Raw genomic sequence first — 18,963 nt, 5'->3', positions numbered from 1 at the left:
GTATGTGAACAACAAAAAATACATATGAAAAATGTGATATTTAAAATAAAAAATTATTCTCATAAATTATCTTTAACTAATATTTAAGTATGTATATATATTGCACAAAATAAATGATTACTACTATATAATTACAAGTCATAATAAATAAATATTTTGAATATATAAATCTACTCTTATATTATAAAGGCTTAATTGTATTTATGGTAAATTTTATTTTCAATAAATTAATTTGATATATTTTATCTCCAACTTTTAAGAATCTTACAAATTTTACCCTTTATCATTTATTTATTAATATGCACAAAAGTCGAGGGATAAAAATTTCCAAAAAAGTAAAAATTTAGGGGTAAAAATTACCAAATATAAAAAAAATTAAATGTAAAATTTATCAAAAAAACATAAAATTAAGGGTAAAAAATACAATTATATTAAACGACGAAAGGTAAAATTCACAAGATTTTGAAAAATTTAGAATAAAATGGGTCAAATTAATTTTTTGGAATAAAATACACCAAAAATTAAATAAGTTAAGGATAAAAAATACAAATTAAGTCTGTTATAAATTATAATATATAATTTGGATTAAAAAAAAATTAGGAAGAATTTGGACCATAAGTTGATGACAAAAGGACGCCCGTACATACAAGGGCTCATTAGTCATTCTTTAAAAATCAGGGTAAAAAATTCCATTCACCACCACCACCACCGTTCAATTCCTTTCGGCAACTCATGTACTGCCACTGGATATCGTGTACCTGACGGACTACAATAACATGTATGGGTCTGTTGATTTAATTCAACTGCGTTTCATATTTTTGTAATATGCTCAATTCTATGTGTTATTATTAGGATTTGAAAGCATCGCTTTCTTTTCGTTTTTCTTTGTTTTTGTGATGTTACTGATAATGAGTCATAAATGATAGTTTAGCAAAATCAGAATGAGCATTTTGATGGCGGTGGAAGTAGACATATAGTATCTAAATGCTGTCTCTGTTCTCATGTGAGGAATGCGTTATCTTCTATTAGCTGCGTATGAGTTTGCTCAATGCTTTTGCTATTGATAGTGATGCTGGAGGAATTGAAAAAAAATAATGTTATGGTAACATTGGAATTAGTTTTTATCATTTCATTTTCAAGCAATTGAGTGCAGTGCCCAAAAAGGCTGGGAAAAAGCAAGAGTAAATGTGCACTGCTTGAATGATGGAAATTGCTTATTGGATTTTTTTTTTTTTTTACTCTGGCTTGTTCTTTTCTTGGAAATTAACTTGCATAGAGTTGGGGATGTTCCATATTTATTCATTTTAATGGGAAAAAATGAATTACTATAGTGAATCTGAATTGTATATGGTACTAAGATCTGATTTTGGGAATTGTGTACGTTCTTACTTGTGATTAACTTGTTTTCAATTTAGAATTGACTCAAACCTCTCAAGCCTCAACTGAATTGAGGATCTTCTTGGATGAATGAGGATGAAATCCATGTAGAAGTCTTTTGATCAGAATTGGATAGACACACCAGGGTGCTTGAGTACGGGGATGTTGCTACCTCAACAGAATTGTACGGCTCTAAATCTTCATCTTCTGCCATTTGTGATCTGCTCATAAAACTTCAGGATAAGTTTAATGTGAGTTGTCAAATGAAGGTAAGACATAAAACTCTCAAACATCAAAATCAAGACATAATATACCTCATGCTGAACTGCCTTCCAAGATTCAGATGTATTTCTTTCTTATATTCTTTGCCCAAATTGTCCTACAATATAAAGCAAATTCATGCCCAATTAATCACTAATGGCCTGAAATATCCCACCTTTTGGGCCAAGTTAATTGAGCATTATTGTGGCTCACCGGATCAACACATTGCCAATAATGCACGTTTGGTGTTCCAGTACTTTGACAAGCCAGACTTGTTTCTCTTCAATACTCTGATAAGATGTGTGCAACCAAATGATTCTATTCTTATTTTCCGAAATGAGTTTTCTAGGGGACTCATGTTTTTTGACGAGTACACTTACAATTTTGTTCTTGGAGCCTGTGCTCGCTCTCCTTCAGCTTCGACATTATGGGTCGGTAGACAACTACATGCTCTGATAGTAAAACATGGGGTTGAGTCAAATATTGTGGTTCCGACTACCAAAGTATACTTTTATGCGAGCAACAAAGACATTATCTCATCCCGAAAAGTGTTTGATGAAATGCCGAGAAGAAGCACTGTTACCTGGAATGCTATGATAACAGGTTATTCTTCCCTTAAAGAAGGAAACAAGAAATATGCTCTCAATGCGTTATACTTGTTTATTGACATGTTGATTGATGTAAGTGGAATTAAACCAACAGCTACAACTATAGTTTCTGTGCTTTCAGCAGTTTCTCAAATTGGTATGCTGGAAACTGGTGCTTGCATACATGGGTTTGCAGAAAAGACAGTGTGTACTCCTGAAGATGATGTGTTTATAGGCACTGGGCTTGTCGATATGTACTCAAAATGTGGATGTCTTGATAGTGCCTTGTCTGTCTTCTGGCGAATGAACCAGAAGAATATCATGACTTGGACGGCAATGACTACTGGCCTAGCCATCCATGGGAAAGGAAAACAATCCTTGGAGGTTTTATATAAAATGGGAGCTTATGGTGTGAAGCCAAATGAAGCAACTTTTACTAGCTTCTTGTCAGCCTGTTGTCATGGTGGGCTTGTTGAAGAAGGCCTTCAATTGTTCCTTGAAATGAAGAGAACATTTGGTGTGATGCCTCAGATACAACATTATGGTTGCATTGTTGACCTTCTTGGCCGTGCTGGAAAGTTAGAAGAAGCCTATGATTTTATCATGCAGATGCCAATTAATCCTGATGCTGTAATATGGAGGAGTTTGCTGGCTGCATGCAATATTCATGGGGATGTTGTGATGGGAGAGAAGGTGGGGAAGTTTCTTCTCCAGTTAGAAGAGTGGAGTTCTGCAGAGTCTCCGAAGAGCGAGGACTACATAGCTCTGTCAAATGTTTATGCTTTAGCAGAAAAGTGGGATGACGTTGAAACTGTAAGGATAAAAATGAAAGCTAAGAGTATTTTAAACAAAGCTGGTTCTAGCGCTGTTCAAACTGTCAGCATGGCTGTGTTGTAATTAGAAATTGATATCTGATTCTTTTAAAAAATTTATGTTAGCAAGACAATAAACCCATCAGACAAAGAATACCTGGAGTAGCTGAGACTAAAAGCAATAGTACACAAATAGAAGCAATGACAAGTATACAGTTTACTGAAAAATACTCTTAATTAACAGATTGGAAATGCGAGATGTTCTAACAGCAGTATATAAGGATGTACCATGTATAACTGGTGCACAGGTATGATACTAATAAAAGTGTTGTTTTTCGGCTTTCATCATTTATTAGTTAGTGGTTTCATTAGCTTTCAGCTTTCTCATGACTCTGTCTGTAGAACAAAATCCAAAGAGGGAGGATTTTGAGATTGAGCATTTGATAAAAATCAACAGAGGTTGTACTAATGGCCCTTCAGCAGGGTAATCGCAGATTTCCTCCCTGTAAGTCTTTTCTCTTTTTGTCCAAGTATTTTCGGATGACACCCTTGCAAAAAAGTAGTTTGAGATCTCAATAAAACTAAACCGTTAATTATGGAAGGAGAGAAGACAATGTAAATTTAGATCATAGGAAGTTAAGTGTAATAATTCATGTTTAAACCCGAAAAAAAAAAACTATAGCAACAGCCTAACGCACACAGTCTCATAACCTATATATATATATATATATATATATATATATATACATATTTTACAAATAAAATATAAACCTTTCCATTGCAGGGACTAAAAACCATATGTCAATTTGGGTTCCAAAATGTACATGAAGCGGAGAAGCAATTTCTTGAGGGCTCATCTTCTATTAGCGTTCAATTGCATCATTTTCTTCTACCTGCTTAAATATAGTCGAATTCCAATATCCATATCATACAATGTTTATAACTGTATATCAGTCTTAATCAAACTAAGAACTATTTGGAAAGTGTTACATATAATTATTTTATGCTTAATGATATGTTAAAATTAAGTGCAATAATTGTGAATTTGAAAGCCCTTAACTATTTTTAAAAAATTGAGAATGACGGTTTAGTGTGACATCGATCCTATATAATATATCATTTTATGATTTTTGTTTGCCCCTTATTCAAATTAAGGATTATGATATATACTATTAATCTTAAACCCAGTCCAACTTGAGTTGGGATTTTAGCGCCTTAATCATTCATGTAACAATTTTTTCCCACAATTAATAGAAGAATCACAGCTAGCATTTGGAGAATACTTCTCACTAAGTAAAAAAAAAAAAGAGTAAGCAACCATGGTTTATGGAAACTAACCATGGATCATCCTTAACCAACTAAACCGATTGAAATGGAACTAGCTTGATTTGATTACAACAAGACTAATTAACTTAGGAAACTTAGTTTTGATCATTTTTATGTTTAGAAATTGAATCCATAATAACCCAAGGAGAGCCTAGTTACAGTCTAACAAAATTGGAGCAATCTAGTTACATGGTAATCATCATATGTCTTAGATTTCAACCAAATGCTACCAATTTCACTTTCACTGTGATATGGTATCATGGTGGGCTGTAAAAACATTGTGAACCATAATTTTCAGCTGCAAACAATCCTAGTAGACGTGCAAGGCCATTCAAGGCACTTAAAAGGCCATTTTTGTCTCCAAACCTACACCATAATTTTAATAATTTTTCAATGTGTAGTAATTTTTTGCACACCATAACTTGGAACTTTGGAAACTTACGTCGGTTGGATTGGATGACTGAATGTGTTAATTAGTGGCCTCTGAGCAAGAATCAAACAAATAAGCAAGTGGGCCTTTTCGGCCCCCTCAGTACCCGAAAAAAAAACAAATAAGCAAGTATAATTTTTCAATATATGAATTAGTATACCGCAAATCATGAACCTTCTGGTTCATATCCATGCCCTGGTCTCTGCACCTGCCGGTTCCGAGTTCTGACAGCGTTATTGCGTCTATTAATTTGTTAGCTTGCAATAAAATAATAAAAGAATGAAATTCTGGCTATTACGATCACGAGGTACACAGCTCACAGCAAATTCAGCAATGGAATATATTATTCATCGTTAGCTCATATCCACACCTTTGCTAAATCGCTGCTCTCTTTGACCGTTCACAGTTTCAATTTCCACAATTCAACGTAACTATCAAATAAAATCACCTAAACACAAAGTTCATAGAACTAAAAAAAAGTGGCTTTAAATTAATTGTGCAAAGGAAAAGAGAGAGCTCCTCGTCACCTAGGTTCTTTCCGTCCTTGGGTGTTTCCCAATGGCTTGGCCACCGACGGAGTAAGTCTTTGCTCTCTACAAATGTTGGGGTTCCTTCTTCGATCTTTGGAAGTTCTGACTGCCTCGGTCTCCAAAGTTTTTTGTTGTTTTTCCACTCGCGTGCCCTATCGCTTTTTCTCATCTTGGGCTATGAAATAGTTAGTTACTACTTGCAATAGCCAGCTTGAACTACTCTTGATGGGGAAGAACAAGGGTCGTCAATCGCACTCAGCTGCAAAGCAAATTATGGTGAAGGGTACTACCTCAGGTTCAGGTAAATCCCAAACATCTACTACTTCTAGTCTGGCTAGTTGCTTGGATGTTGTCCAAGCAAATCAGAATGCTTATACTGCTTCACAAGATAATCTTGTAGGCAAGGTGCTCGTAAAAAAGGTAGGGACAAGTTCTGCAAAAATTGATGATGTCGCACACCAAATGTTTGATAATTTGTCGGAATGCAGTGCCGAATCTGAATCTTCCCTAGAGGTTTCTTGCACCTTAGGAGACAATGATTCAACCACTGATGATGATTCATCTCACTCTTGTGGCTATAAGTCATCACCGCAGCTAGACGACAATAAGACTCCCACTCCTTGGGTCAATCTGTTCAAAGATAACAGAAACCCTTCCAAAGGTTTTGGAATGAAGTTCTCCCCTCCACCCTCTAATGATGAAGTGCTATTGGAAGAAATTGATTTGCAACCCCTGGAAGAGGCTTGGGGACATAACCTTATTGGCTATGTGGTTGGCCGCTTCCCAGGAAAGAAAGCTCTGTTGGATTGTTGCCAAAAATAGGGACTCAAGTTTTCATACTCAACTCATGAAAGTGGTTGGCTGGTGTTTAAATTTGAGTCTGAGGACGATCTGAACCAAGTCCTCTCTGCAGGCCCTTACTTCATATTTCAAAGACCCCTACTGCAGAAGGTTATGTCAGCATTCTTTGACTTTGGCAATGAGGAGCTCAGCAAGATCCCTGTCTGGGTTAAACTCAGAAATCTTCCTCTGGAGCTTTGGAATCCTCAAGCCTTAGGGAAGATCCTGTCCAAGATTGGTTCGCCCATTCGATCTGACCATCTTACTGCTTCTAAGGGGTCTATTTCTTTTGCTAGAGCTTTAGTTGAGGTTGATGCTTCTTTGGAGCTCATCGATGAAGTGCGATTTAGACTTCCTACAGGGAAGACTTTTGTGCAAAAGATTGAGTATGAAAATAGATCTTCTTTTTGCACTCACTGCAAGATGATTGGGCACCGCCTCACTAATTGTAAAACTGTCACTGCGAATAAGTCTGTTCTCATCACAGCCTGCCCCACCTTGGATCAGCCACAAGTGGGTGATTCAACAATGCCCCCACATACCAATACAGCAGGCCCCTCTAATAATCCAAAGAATGTCCAGACTAATCTGTCTGTCCCTTCTCACAGAAAACATGTTTTGGTTACAAATCATGTTCCTGTCCTTTAGAATTCTTCTGACCTCAAAGAAACAGGGAACACTGAGTTTGGTGATCCTATAGAAGAGGGGTTTTTTCAGGTGAAAACAAAACAACAAAAAAAAGTTAAAAAAGTGCAACTCATAAAGACAACTCCTACTGAGGATATGCAAGTTGATGTCCAAAGAGGAAGAAATCATAAAGTTGTAACTAGCGTCGGGGAGGCTTCCTCCCGTCCGAATCCATGATCATTGCCTCTTGGAACATCAGAGGCTTTAATTTGCCTCTGAAGCATCATGCGATGCAGAGCTTCCTTCGCTGCAAGGAAGTTAACGTCATGGCTGTGTTGGAATCTAAGTTGAATAAGGTTTCAGTTGAGGAAATCATGAGAAGAAAGTTTAGTGACTGACACTTCACCCATAACTTTGCTTCTTATAATGCTGGCAGAATTCTTATCCTCTGGAAGCAGGATAAGATCCATCTTTCTGTTTTGGAGTCAAATGCCCAATTGCATCACTGTGCTATTGATTGTAAAACCACTGCCAAGCGCTTTCAGGTTTCATTCATTTACGGTCTTCACTCCATTGTGGCAAGAAGATCTCTTGGGATAAATTTGAATAGTATCAATGATAATATGAATTGCCCCTGGCTCCTCATTGGTGACTTCAACTCCATTTTGTCTCCCACCGACCGTTTCAATGGAGCTGAGCCAAATGCTTATGAGTTGCAAGATTTTGTGGATTGTTATTCTGACTTGGGGCTGGGGAGCATCAACACTCATGGCCCCTTGTACACGTTGACTAATGGCAGGGTGTGGAGCAAACTGGACAGAGCTTTATGTAATCAGGCCTGGTTCAATTCCTTTGAAAATTCTGCTTGTGAAGTTATGGAGTTTATTTCTATTTCAGACCATACTCCTCTAGTTGTCACCACTGAGTTGGTAGTGCCTACAGGTAATTCTCCATTTAAATTCAACAATACTATTGTGGATCATCCAAATTTCTCAAGAATTGTTACAGATGGTTGGAAGCAAAATATTCATGGCTGTAGCATGTTCAAGGTTTGTAAGAAATTGAAAGCTCTTAAAGCTCCATTGAAGAATCTTTTTAAGCAGGAGTTGACCAACATCTCCAACCGAGTGGAGCTAGCTGAGGTTGAATATAACAGTGTGCTTAATTCTCTAAAGCAAAATCCTCAGGATCCTTCCCTTCTTGCTCTGGCAAACCGCACTAGAGGGCAGACCATTATGCTTAGAAAAACGAAGTCTATGAAGTTTGCTCAGCTCATCAAAAACAGATATCTCCTGCAGGCTGATAAATGCTCCAAATTTTTTCATTCTTTAATCAAGCGCAACAAACACAACTGATTTATTGCTGCCATAAGGCTAGAGGATGGGCATAACACTTTCTCCCAAGATGAAATTGCCCTTGCTTTTGTGAATCACTTTAGGAATTTGTTTAGTGCTTATGAGCTGACCCAAACTTCTTCCATTTCGATCTGCAACAGGGGTCCTAAGGTTCCCACCGATTGCTTTGCGGCCTTATTTTGTCCTACTTCTAAGCAAGAGGTTTGGAACGTTATTTCTGTGATGGATAACAATAAAGCTTCTGGGCCAGATGGTTTCAATGCTTTATTCTTCAAGAAGGCTTAGAATATCATTGGTAATGATATCTTTGCGGCGGTTAATGAATTATTTACAACTGGAAAAATTTTAAAGCAGATCAACCATGCTATTATTGCGCTTATTCCTAAGCATGATCAAGCCTCCCAGGTTAACTATTTTAGACCCATATCTTGTTGTAATTTGTTATACAAGATTGTGTCTAAAATTCTGGCCAACCGCATAGCCCCAGTGCTTGAGACTATTATTGGGAAACCTCAAACTGCCTTCACTAAGAACAGAAAGATGATGGACAACATCTTCCTAGTTCAAGAGATTTTGCGCAAATATGCCCGGAAAAGATCCTCTCCGATATGCCTCCTGAAAATTGACTTGCGTAAAACTTATGATTCCATTTCCTGGGAATTCTTGGATTGGATGCTTAAGTCCATTGGCTTCCCAGCACAGTTCTGTACTTGGATCATGGAATGTGTTTCTTTCACTTCCTTTAATGTGGCAGTCAATGGATCCATTTATGGCCACTTCAAAGGGCAGTGGGGTCTTAGACAAGGGGATCCTCTCTCCCCTTATCTGTTTGTGCTTTGTTTGAAGTACTTTTCCAGAGATATGAGCAACCTCAAGGATGATGCCAATTTTAAATTTCATCCAAACTGTGCAGGTATTCAACTATCTCATTTGGCTTTTGCAGATGATATTATGCTTCTATCTAGAGGAGATATCCCTTCTATGTCAACTATGTTTGCCAAGTTTCAGCACTTCTGTAGGGTTTCAGGGCTTTCCATTAGCTCTGATAAATATGTCATATACTCAGTCGGTATTAGGCCTCATGAGCTTTTTCATATTCAGCATCTTACTGGATTTAGCTTGGGTGGCTTCCCTTTTAGGTACTTGGGTGTTCCCCTTTTATCATCTAGATTAAATGTATGCCACTATGCTCCCTTGCTTTCCAAGGTTACTGGCCTGATTCAGGGATGGAGTAGGAAATCTTTATCTTATGCAGGTAAGCTAGAGTTGATCAGAGCAGTTATTCAAGAAATTGTGAATTTCTGGATGAGGATTTTTCCTTTGCCTCAATCTGTTCTGGACCGGTTCAACGCTTCGTGCCATAATTTTCTGTGGGGGAAAGCGGATATTGGCAAAAACAAGCCCTTGATTGCTTGGTCAGTAGTTTGTTCTTCGAAAAAAGAAGAGGGTTTAGGCCTTTTTAATCTCAAGGACTGGAACCTTGCGCTTCTTTCCCGTATCCTGTAGGACTTTCATTGTAAGAAAGATTCTCTATGGGTTCGATGGGTTCACCATTACTATTTCAGAGGGAGCAAGGTGTGGAATTACAATACTTCTTCATCAGATTCAGTTTTGATAAAGAAAATCATTCAAATAAGGGACTTTATTATCTCCAAAGAGCTAAGTACGGAAGAGGCCAAAAAGAGGATTCAATCTTGGAGCACCAATGAACAATTGCTTGTTGGCAAAGTCTATGAATACATTAGAGGTGTCAAGTCTACTGTTAGTTGGTGTCCTGTTATATGGAATCCAGCAATCCCTCCAAAGATGTCTTTCATTCTATGGCTTGCTAAAAGGAACCGGCTGCTTACTATTGACAAAGCTGCTTTTTTGAACAAGGGTTCCCTCTGCCCTTTATGTTCAAATGAGGCTGAGTCAAATGCTCATTTGTTCTTTTCTTGCAGGAAATCTCTCCAAGTTTGGGCTCACATTCGTGATTTAGCTCATTTTCGCAGGCGTTTCACTTCTTTGCAGCGCATTACTAACTCTTTAATTAGGGGCAGATCCACATCAGGTGTTCAAGGAAAATTTCGTTGTCTAGCTATAGCAATTACGGTCTACTGCATCTGACTGTCTAGGAACAAGCTGATTTTTGAATATTATTAATTTTCTGTAATAGAGATTATTAGCAAGATTAAATTTTTTATGTATAGACAAACGCACATGTTGCATTTGTTTTAGCATCTTGATCTAGATCTTCTTGTATTAAGAAGACTTTTGTTTTTTTTTCTAACTGCCGGATATGTCCCATTTATTATTGTATTATGTTGGGTTTAATATAATTTACATTTCTTAAAAAAAAAAAAAAGTGGCTTTATATAATAAGATGACGGCAATCCATTTTCTAAGTTACTTTTGCGGCACACTGCCGTCTCTAGTCAATGCCTTCACCTAGGTTGAGCCGATTTCCAGTTGTTACATTTACGATTGCAGCTTTAATCCAGCTCAATTTTGATTTTCTGTGGATATGATTTTTATATATAATCAATTATGCACTTTTATACCATAGAAATGGTTATGATAAATGTTATCATAGCTCAGGTTTTTTTTTAACGTAATAATCAATTAAAAATAAATGACAGTAGTGTAGACACATTTACATAAATGCTGTAGATTTAAGTCAACTGTTTTTTTATTTCATTATTGATTATATATTATTTTGGTCGTAAATTTATATTCTTAACTGTGTGAAACTGGTAATCATCTTTGAATTAAATGGTATTAGTCCAACACTGGCACGAAGTTTCCAATGCCATGTGAATGAGGATAATCATAATTTTGTAGCACATGGATTTCTAGATCAGATCTTCAAAATTGATTTATATTTTATATAAACTTATTTTTACGAAAATAACTAATAACAAACAATACTTTCGTTTCTTTAATCTTTATTACCTTTTTCGAAAAGATGATCGGATATTGTGTAAGAAATTCTTTTTTTTTTGGTCGAAATGTAAGAAAAAAGTTCATACAGTACTATCAATGCAAGGGACAACTTACATAAAATATGTTGGGGTCTTAATAACGCTATGAAGGAATTGGCGTATTTCCCTGCCTTTCACCGTTCCAAGTAGACAATAATGTGTAGTTTCTCATTGTTTTTATTCAGGACTGCGTGATTCCAGTGTTTACGTATTCATTTTTGCCCGAAATGCTCGTTTTCTGCGTGTAAGTTAGGTTCGTTAGGAAAATGAATGCCCAAATTCAAATCTTTGTTGTACATGTTGTATATGCAAAAGTACAAAGTGTAGGCACTTTTATATATAACTATTTTCTGTCTTGTATGGATGCTTGTCTATGAGTCTTTGACTATGTTTGCAGCCATTTAGTGCCATCGATTTATTGAGACCAGAAGATAGCGACTAGGGCCTACAAATAGCAAAAGGAACACCTTATTTGAAACCTACAAAAAGAACATTTCCTTGATACATGCGCTTGCTAACAAGAAACTACAAAACTACTAACAAAATAATAACACGATGATATAAATCTTTTTATATTAGGGAGACTTTTAATTTTTTCTAATTATAAAATATATCTGTTTATTGTTATATTATTTTAGGTTTAATAGAATTTATATTTTTTCCAAAAAAAAAATAGCCTTAATTACTCTAACTAAGCAATTCCCAGAATACCAGCTCCCAACACGTTTATGAGGAAACAATCAAAGAAAGCATTAATGGACTGAGCCCTGAAAAGCGTGAGAAAGCATCCAATCATGGCGAAATGCATGAGCCTCATCAGAACTTGTCGGCAACAACCATGCAAGCATTAAGGTCTCCGCAGAGATCAAATACTACAAAAATAATGGGCATCTCCGTATACTTTATTTGTATAAATGCTAGTCAAAAGCCTCCATATCAGGCTTTATTTGCATAATTTGCTATTGTCTACATCGACGTTAATTCCCTCAATACCTTACAATTATATAATTCATCATTTATATTATTATATATCACCAACATATCGAAGCTAATATAAGTCGCTAATATTATTACAGTAACGCACACCTCTTTTTTTTCTCCTTCCGAAACCTTGGAAAAGGCCGTTATTAATTCACCCTCCCCCTCTCTCTCAATTTCCGTGTGTTGACTTTATCGTTTATAACAACTTGTATTACAATTCGTATCTTCTCTACCACAAATTTCATGACACAACTAAATGTGCCACAACCAGAAGCAGCTACTACTCAACAATTCACAAATTTGACTTCTTAATACTTATCCTCATTCAACTCTCTACACTCTTCACATTTCTAGCCAATACTCATCTCTTCCTTCTTTTCATCAAGCCATTGCATTGTTTTTAGGAGAATCCAATCCTTTCAAACATGGACGAAATTGAAATCCCTGCCCATTTCCTCTGCCCCATTTCCCTTCAACTCATGAGGGACCCTGTCACGGTTTGCACAGGAATCACTTATGATAGAGAAAACATAGAGAGATGGTTATTTTCATGCAAGAACAACACATGCCCCGTTACTAAGCAGTGCCTATTAGACCATGGTCTCACTCCAAACCACACTCTACGCAGGCTGATCCAATCCTGGTGCACCCTCAATGCCTCACTTGGAGTTGAACGCATTCCTACTCCAAAGTCACCAATAGACAAAACTCAGATTGTGAAACTCCTCACAGAAGCAAAAAGGTTCCCAGAGAAGCAACTCAAGTGCCTCACAAGGCTTCGATCCGTTGCCTTTGAAGGCCAAAGGAACAAAACATGTTTAGAGTCTGCTGGAGTAATAGAATTCTTGGCCACAACAATGAAGAACAACAACACACAAGAAGACTCAACTGTTCTCAGTGAAGCAGCTATTGAAGTCTTGTTCCACCTCAATCTCTCCGAGGCTCGACTTAAAACTCTGATTAACAACGAGGAATTTCATTTTATCGAGTCATTGTTTCATGTGCTGAGGCTTGGAAACTACCAATCTAGAGTCTATGCTACAATGCTGCTTAGATCAGCATTTGAGGTAGCTGATCCAATCCAATTGATCAGTGTCAAAACCGCGCTGTTTGTGGAAATCATGCGCGTGCTTTGCGATCAGATCTCGCATCAGGCTTCAAAGGCTGCATTGAAGCTCATTGTGGAGCTCTTTCCGTGGGGAAGAAACAGGATCAAAGGGGTCGAGGATGGTACAGTTTCGGTCCTCATCGAGCTACTTCTCGGCACCTCGGAAAGAAGAACATGTGAACTCATTTTGATAGCTTTGGATCAGCTTTGTGGGTGTGCAGAAGGGCGTGCAGAGTTGTTGAACCATGGGGCAGGAGTGGCCATTGTGTCCAAGAAAATTCTAAGGGTCTCTCATGTGGCTAGTGAAAGAGGGGTTAGAATTTTGGCCTCTATTTGTAGGTATTCTGCCAATGCTAGAGTGCTTCATGAAATGTTGCAGGTTGGGGCTGTGTCCAAGTTGTGTTTGGTGCTTCAAGTGAATTGCGGTTTTAAGACTAAGGAGAGAGCCAAAGAGGTACTCAAATTGCACTCGGTGGTTTGGAAGAATTCCCCATGTATTCCTGTACCTTTGTTATCTTCCTATCCATGATCTAATTCTGTCATAATTCATAAGTTCTTTTTGTGTACATGCATCTGATGAAAGTGTCTGGTGCCAGAGGTTTTTAAATTATACAAATGAATCTTAGTAATCAAGGGGAAAAAAGCTCCTTGGATAATTTTTTGTTGAACATTGTACTCATCTAAACTATAGTATTAATAATCAACTACAACTACATTTTATTAGGCTTGATTGCACACTCGCTGTTAATTATAAATTTCATATTCCATTTATTGAGAATTATAAGTGTAGTAAAGAGTTCAAATTGGCTGATTTCACAGAAATGGGAGTTAGATTTGAGGGTGTAATTGCTCACCTCACCCCACAAATCCTAATGTCTGCTGCAATTGCAACCAACTACAGATGAACTACACACACCACAGGTGACAGATAAGACTTGCTAAGTCAACTAAAGAAAAATTCAGCTAGATTAGCTGCAAACTCATTTTTGGCCTTGAGACTATGAATCTGTCTATAAAGCATACATGAGGCTGAGAATGGCCCTCGATCATGAATAGCTAGAGGAGCAATTAAAATGGATTGAGATATCTATTGCGTGTCTAGTTATGATGCTTTACTCTCAAACAAATGAATATTCTTTCCACCATTTTTCTTATACAAGTTGTCTATTTATATAAATATAAAAATCTTCCGTTAAGTAACCTTTTTTTAAAGAAAAAAAATCAACTTTTTGTTTTATTTATTTTCTTCTATTAAATTTCTATTTCCCTCGTTATATTTTTCTGGACTTTTTTCCTTAATCTTTCAATTTTTTTTTAAAAAATTATAGTTATTTTCATTATTTTTAAAATTACAAATAGCAAAAAAGAAAATTTCTGACTGATGATATCTAAACACTTACCTATATTATATTGACATTTATTATTTTTCTTTATCAACATATTTGGTTTTACATGATCATATACTCCTGAGTGTAAATTTGAAGTAAATAAGAGTTACTGATGAGAAAATAAGACTTTTTAATAGTATGTTTGAATAGTTATCCGAATCATTTTTTACCTCAACCTCAACGTTGCGTTAAAAAATTAAAAATTTGAATAAACTGTTTATTGTTTTAACTTTTAATGTAGAATCAGAAAATTGAATATAATCCAATTAACCACGTAATCTATAATTGTAAAAGTCACTTTCTACACTACTTTTTGGAATCAATTTAGAGAGTAACAACTTCTTATATCAACTGATTTTACATCCATGCAAAACCGATTTAAAATGTAAAAAACAATATATCTTAAAGTTGTGTTTTTTTACTAATGGTTGCAGGTTAAATGGCTTGGATTGTGAGCTCATTTTTTTATTTTTAAATTTAAACTACTTCGCATCTACATACATCAATAATTTTAAATATAATATAATTAGTTATTATATTCTAATTTTTGTAATTCTATATATATATATATATATATATATATATATATATATATATATATATATATATATATATATATATATATATATTAATATTCAACATTTAATTCATGTATTTCTAATAACTTGAAAAAAATCAGTACAAATGTGTTAGACCCTGAAACATAATTGTTTAGCCCAAAGATCTAGTATAATCCTTTTTGAGTTAGGTTAATTTAAGTTAAGTTAAAACCAAACTTCATTTTCAGAATCCAACATATGCATCTAACCATATTTTCCTTAGCTTATTGGATTTGACCCATTTTCTAACTCCCCGTGCTCTTAATGCTGATTGGAGAGAAGTACAGGAGAAGGAACATAACAAATTTACACCCAAAAGAACAACTAGAAAATAAGAAGTTAATTAAAGCACATGAAAATTAATTTTCAGAGCATTGATCAATTTTAAAGTAAGATTTCACTTATGGCTTTCAAACAATTCATGCGGCGAAGTTAATCTTTAGCCACCATTTTTGTCGACATAGTTGTCGGCTGCAGATCAAACGCCCATAAGATACTCAATGAACTTTGTCTTTAAAGAGAAAAATTGGGGCCTCATGTTACATCAACGCCAACTATAGTACGCAACACAGGAGGAAATATTTGTGTTATAAACCAATTAATCTTTATTTAACATATAATTAAAATTTTGAATTTAATTATAAAAAAATATTTAATAACATTCATTACTTATCATGTAAAGATTAGTTAGAATCATAATAGCCTGAACTATATAATAATTTCTCCACACATATAGGCAAATAAAAGCTTAATTCTTTCTCCAACTTGTACAATTAATTTCATACAAACAAAAAATTACCAAGGATGAAAAATGAAGGGTTAAAAATGAACCCAAGAATTCCTTTAAGAACAAAAATGGAATTGGAGCTTCTATTAATTAATCGATCACCTATGGAATCTGGTTAACAAATACACTTGAATACAGGGAGAATTGTTCCATGTTTTGGAGTGTAACCTAAGTACACCTCTTGCCTTTTCTTTCAAATAGGAAGCACAATCTGCTTGCAACACCATGCAAAGCTTTGACACAGCACCAACCCTCAGCATCTCTTGCACAACCTCATTCGACGCCGAGAACTTGGAAACCAAGGAAAATATATGAAGAGCTCGATCATTGGTGGTTGGTGAAACCCTAAGGATCCTCTTAGAAACCACAGCAATGCCTGCAGCATGCTGCAGAAACTGTTCTCTCCCGTCAGCACAAGAACAAAGATTCGCCAAGAGAATAAATACGAGTTCTGTCATATTCTTTTCTGGTTTTTCAAGTGCAAGCTCAATGAGTTCAATCACTGCACCTGCTTCAACTATCTTCATTCTGTTTCTCCCCAAAGGACACGTTTCTATAAGAACATGCAACGCGGATTTAACAGCTTGCTGAGAGAGTTCTCTATTTTTCATCACACTCACAACAACTTTGAAGAATTCAAGCTTCAAGTTCCCTAAAGGGGTTGAGTCTTTGGCTTCAATTACCAGTTTCAATATTGGCATTGCTTCGTTTGTTAATTTGACGTTGTTCTTGGTTTGAAGCTGCAAAGCCCAAGTCAAAGAGTTGAGAAAGTCAAAGTTCTCACCCACCATGCGCTTAATTTTGTTGTTGTTGTTGTTGTTGCTGTCGACCATATTGGCACTGCTCCAAAGCAAACGAAGAATTCTAAGAGCTTCTTCAACGCACGGCGTCGTTTTGTTACCTTGCTTGAAAATCTTTGTGATCACGTGCACCATAGCTTCTGCTACACCCGCAGAAGCCATGCACCTTCTGTTCCTTTCGTTCTCCATTGCAAGAGCGTGTAATTTCTCCAACGCCTTTTGAAAACGAGAAGAAACTTCGAGATCCTTGACGAGCTTCTCAGCGTTGGAATTGCTAAGAGGGGATTTCGGGGTTGGAATTTGGTCTACGCCATTGGCTTCATTTGCAGAACACCACGCTTGGATTAGCCTCCGAAGTGTGTGGTTTGGGGTTAAGAACTCTGGGCTTCGTGGCAATGGTTGCTTTGTGATTGGACAAGTGCAATCTTTCGCTTTTAGCAACCATTTCTCGATGCTTTCTCTGTCGTATGTTATCCCCGTAACGGTTGTCACAGGGTCCTTCATGATCTGAAGTGAAATAGGACAAAGAAAAAACTGAGGAATTTCAATTTCTGTCATTGTATAATCAGTTTCATACAGCATAAGAAATGTGGTGTGTACGCTTTTTCTGATATAGAGATGAGGACGAAGAAGAAAAGGGTTTTATTTGTTTTCTTTGGTAAGAGAAATCGGCTCTATTAAATATAAAGTTCCAAAAGATTATTAATATATATATACAATAAATATTGTTGTCTATGTGTTGGCGAAAGGGCAGAAGACATTTTTTGATGAATGTGTTATGTACATACTAACTTATAAAGTTATGTTTATATATATACATGTGTGTTTGGTATGTGTGTAATTTTCCTTGATTTTACTAGTCTAGATGCTTGAAAATTTTGAAAGGTGAGTTGGGTGGTCAAACCTAGCAGCAACCGTTTGAAATACTACAAAATTATATGGTGTTTGAATTTTAGACGCATGAACTGTCTCTGGATCTTATTATGCTACGAATTGAATCAACTTGGTGGTGGCCAATTGTTCACGTCGGCGGCTAATACTGCAGCTTGATAAGTTGATTTGGATGGTGACATAATTTTCAAACCAAGAAGAGATATAGAAAAAAATGGAAAAAGGGCAAAGACAAAATAAGTTTCAAACTTAGTGATGCTCACGTAGGGGAGTGTATACAATGAATGAATGAATAGACTATATTTTATAAAAAAAATTTATGGATGATAATATATTTTAGAGTAATGATTCATAAATATTTACTTATTTTAGAGATTTTATTAATATTTTTTCTCTCTTTTTATTATATCATAAATTTTATAATATTTATATTTTTTAGGTGTCTTATAACATATTTTATTCATATTTTCTATATTTTACTTCATTCTATGTATTAATTTCGATTTTGACGACCCAACTTCCAGAGTGAGCTATAAGGCCGGCCGCACAAATTAGTGCGCGGAACTTTCAAAGATTATAGGATCAAGTTTGAATTCAACCTTACGTTGGCACGATTCATTCATTCACTTTTTTTTTATTATTTAATACAAAATATTAATATAATTTATCATTGGGTATATATATCACTATAAATGTAAAATATTGTACTTATAATTGTTTAAGAATTTTATCTTTGAATATATGCTATTTTCTGGAAGTCATGACTCTTTATTTTTTTCATGTTTATACATTATATATAAATAATATGATTATAATTATTTTAGAATTTTATCTTTGAATATATGATATTTTTTCTGGAATTAATGACTCTTTAATTCTTTCATTTTTATATATTAAATATAAAATAGTTTAATTTTAATTGTTTAAGAATTTTATATATGATGTTTTTCTGGAATTAATGACTATTTAATTCATTCATTTTTATATATTAAATATAAAATACTATAATTATAATTATTTTAGGATTTTATCTATGAATTTATGAGATTCTTTATTTTTGTCATTTTATATTTTACATTAATTTAACATAAAATAATGTATTTTTAGTCCTTCACAAGAATTTTCCTAGGGACTAGGGACAAATAAACAAATTTTATATTCTTTAACAATCACAAATGAAAAATGGTGAGCAGATGAATCAATTTATATGACTTTTCTAGTTTAATTAGTTATCTCAGGTTTAAACTTAACTCGAGAGATATTACAGCACAAAGAGTATATATATCCTCTCTACAAAAACA

The 18,963-nt window shown here is 35.3% G+C and overlaps 3 protein-coding genes across 5 annotated transcripts; 2 read left to right on the top strand and 1 right to left on the bottom strand.

The window, feature by feature from the left end:
- Positions 1-547: 547 nt before the first annotated feature.
- Positions 548-3,722, top strand: LOC102664218 (pentatricopeptide repeat-containing protein At3g18970). Of its 2 annotated transcripts, XM_006592718.4 has the most exons (3): positions 548-778; positions 1,416-2,241; positions 2,371-3,722. In XM_006592718.4, the coding sequence occupies exons 2-3, from the start codon at positions 1,641-1,643 to the stop codon at positions 3,120-3,122; spliced, it is 1,353 nt and encodes a 450-aa protein (XP_006592781.1). In that variant the 5' UTR covers positions 548-778; positions 1,416-1,640; the 3' UTR covers positions 3,123-3,722. The 2 variants fall into 2 exon arrangements, with proteins under 2 accessions (XP_006592781.1, XP_006592780.1); XM_006592717.4 differs by having other exon boundaries at positions 1,416-3,722.
- An 8,478-nt stretch (positions 3,723-12,200) lies between these two features.
- Positions 12,201-14,320, top strand: LOC100786877 (E3 ubiquitin-protein ligase PUB23). 2 transcript variants are annotated; one of them, XM_006592716.4, is made up of 2 exons: positions 12,225-13,651; positions 14,017-14,320. In XM_006592716.4, the coding sequence occupies exons 1-2, from the start codon at positions 12,515-12,517 to the stop codon at positions 14,041-14,043; spliced, it is 1,164 nt and encodes a 387-aa protein (XP_006592779.1). In that variant the 5' UTR covers positions 12,225-12,514; the 3' UTR covers positions 14,044-14,320. The 2 variants fall into 2 exon arrangements, with proteins under 2 accessions (XP_003540287.1, XP_006592779.1); XM_003540239.4 differs by lacking the exon at positions 14,017-14,320 and having other exon boundaries at positions 12,201-13,853.
- Positions 14,321-15,925: 1,605 nt separating this feature from the next.
- LOC100787419 (E3 ubiquitin-protein ligase PUB23) lies at positions 15,926-17,551 on the bottom strand. The gene has a single exon (XM_003540240.4). It carries the CDS (start codon positions 17,351-17,353, stop codon positions 16,070-16,072), a length of 1,284 nt encoding a protein of 427 aa, XP_003540288.1. The 5' UTR covers positions 17,354-17,551; the 3' UTR covers positions 15,926-16,069.
- Between the last annotated feature and the right edge of the window lie 1,412 nt (positions 17,552-18,963).

This window comes from Glycine max, chromosome 12, assembly GCF_000004515.6.
Source record: "Glycine max cultivar Williams 82 chromosome 12, Glycine_max_v4.0, whole genome shotgun sequence".
Taxonomy (NCBI): Eukaryota; Viridiplantae; Streptophyta; class Magnoliopsida; order Fabales; family Fabaceae; genus Glycine; species Glycine max.
Note: the sequence above shows the minus strand (reverse complement) of the source record. Positions and strands in the feature narration are given on the sequence as shown.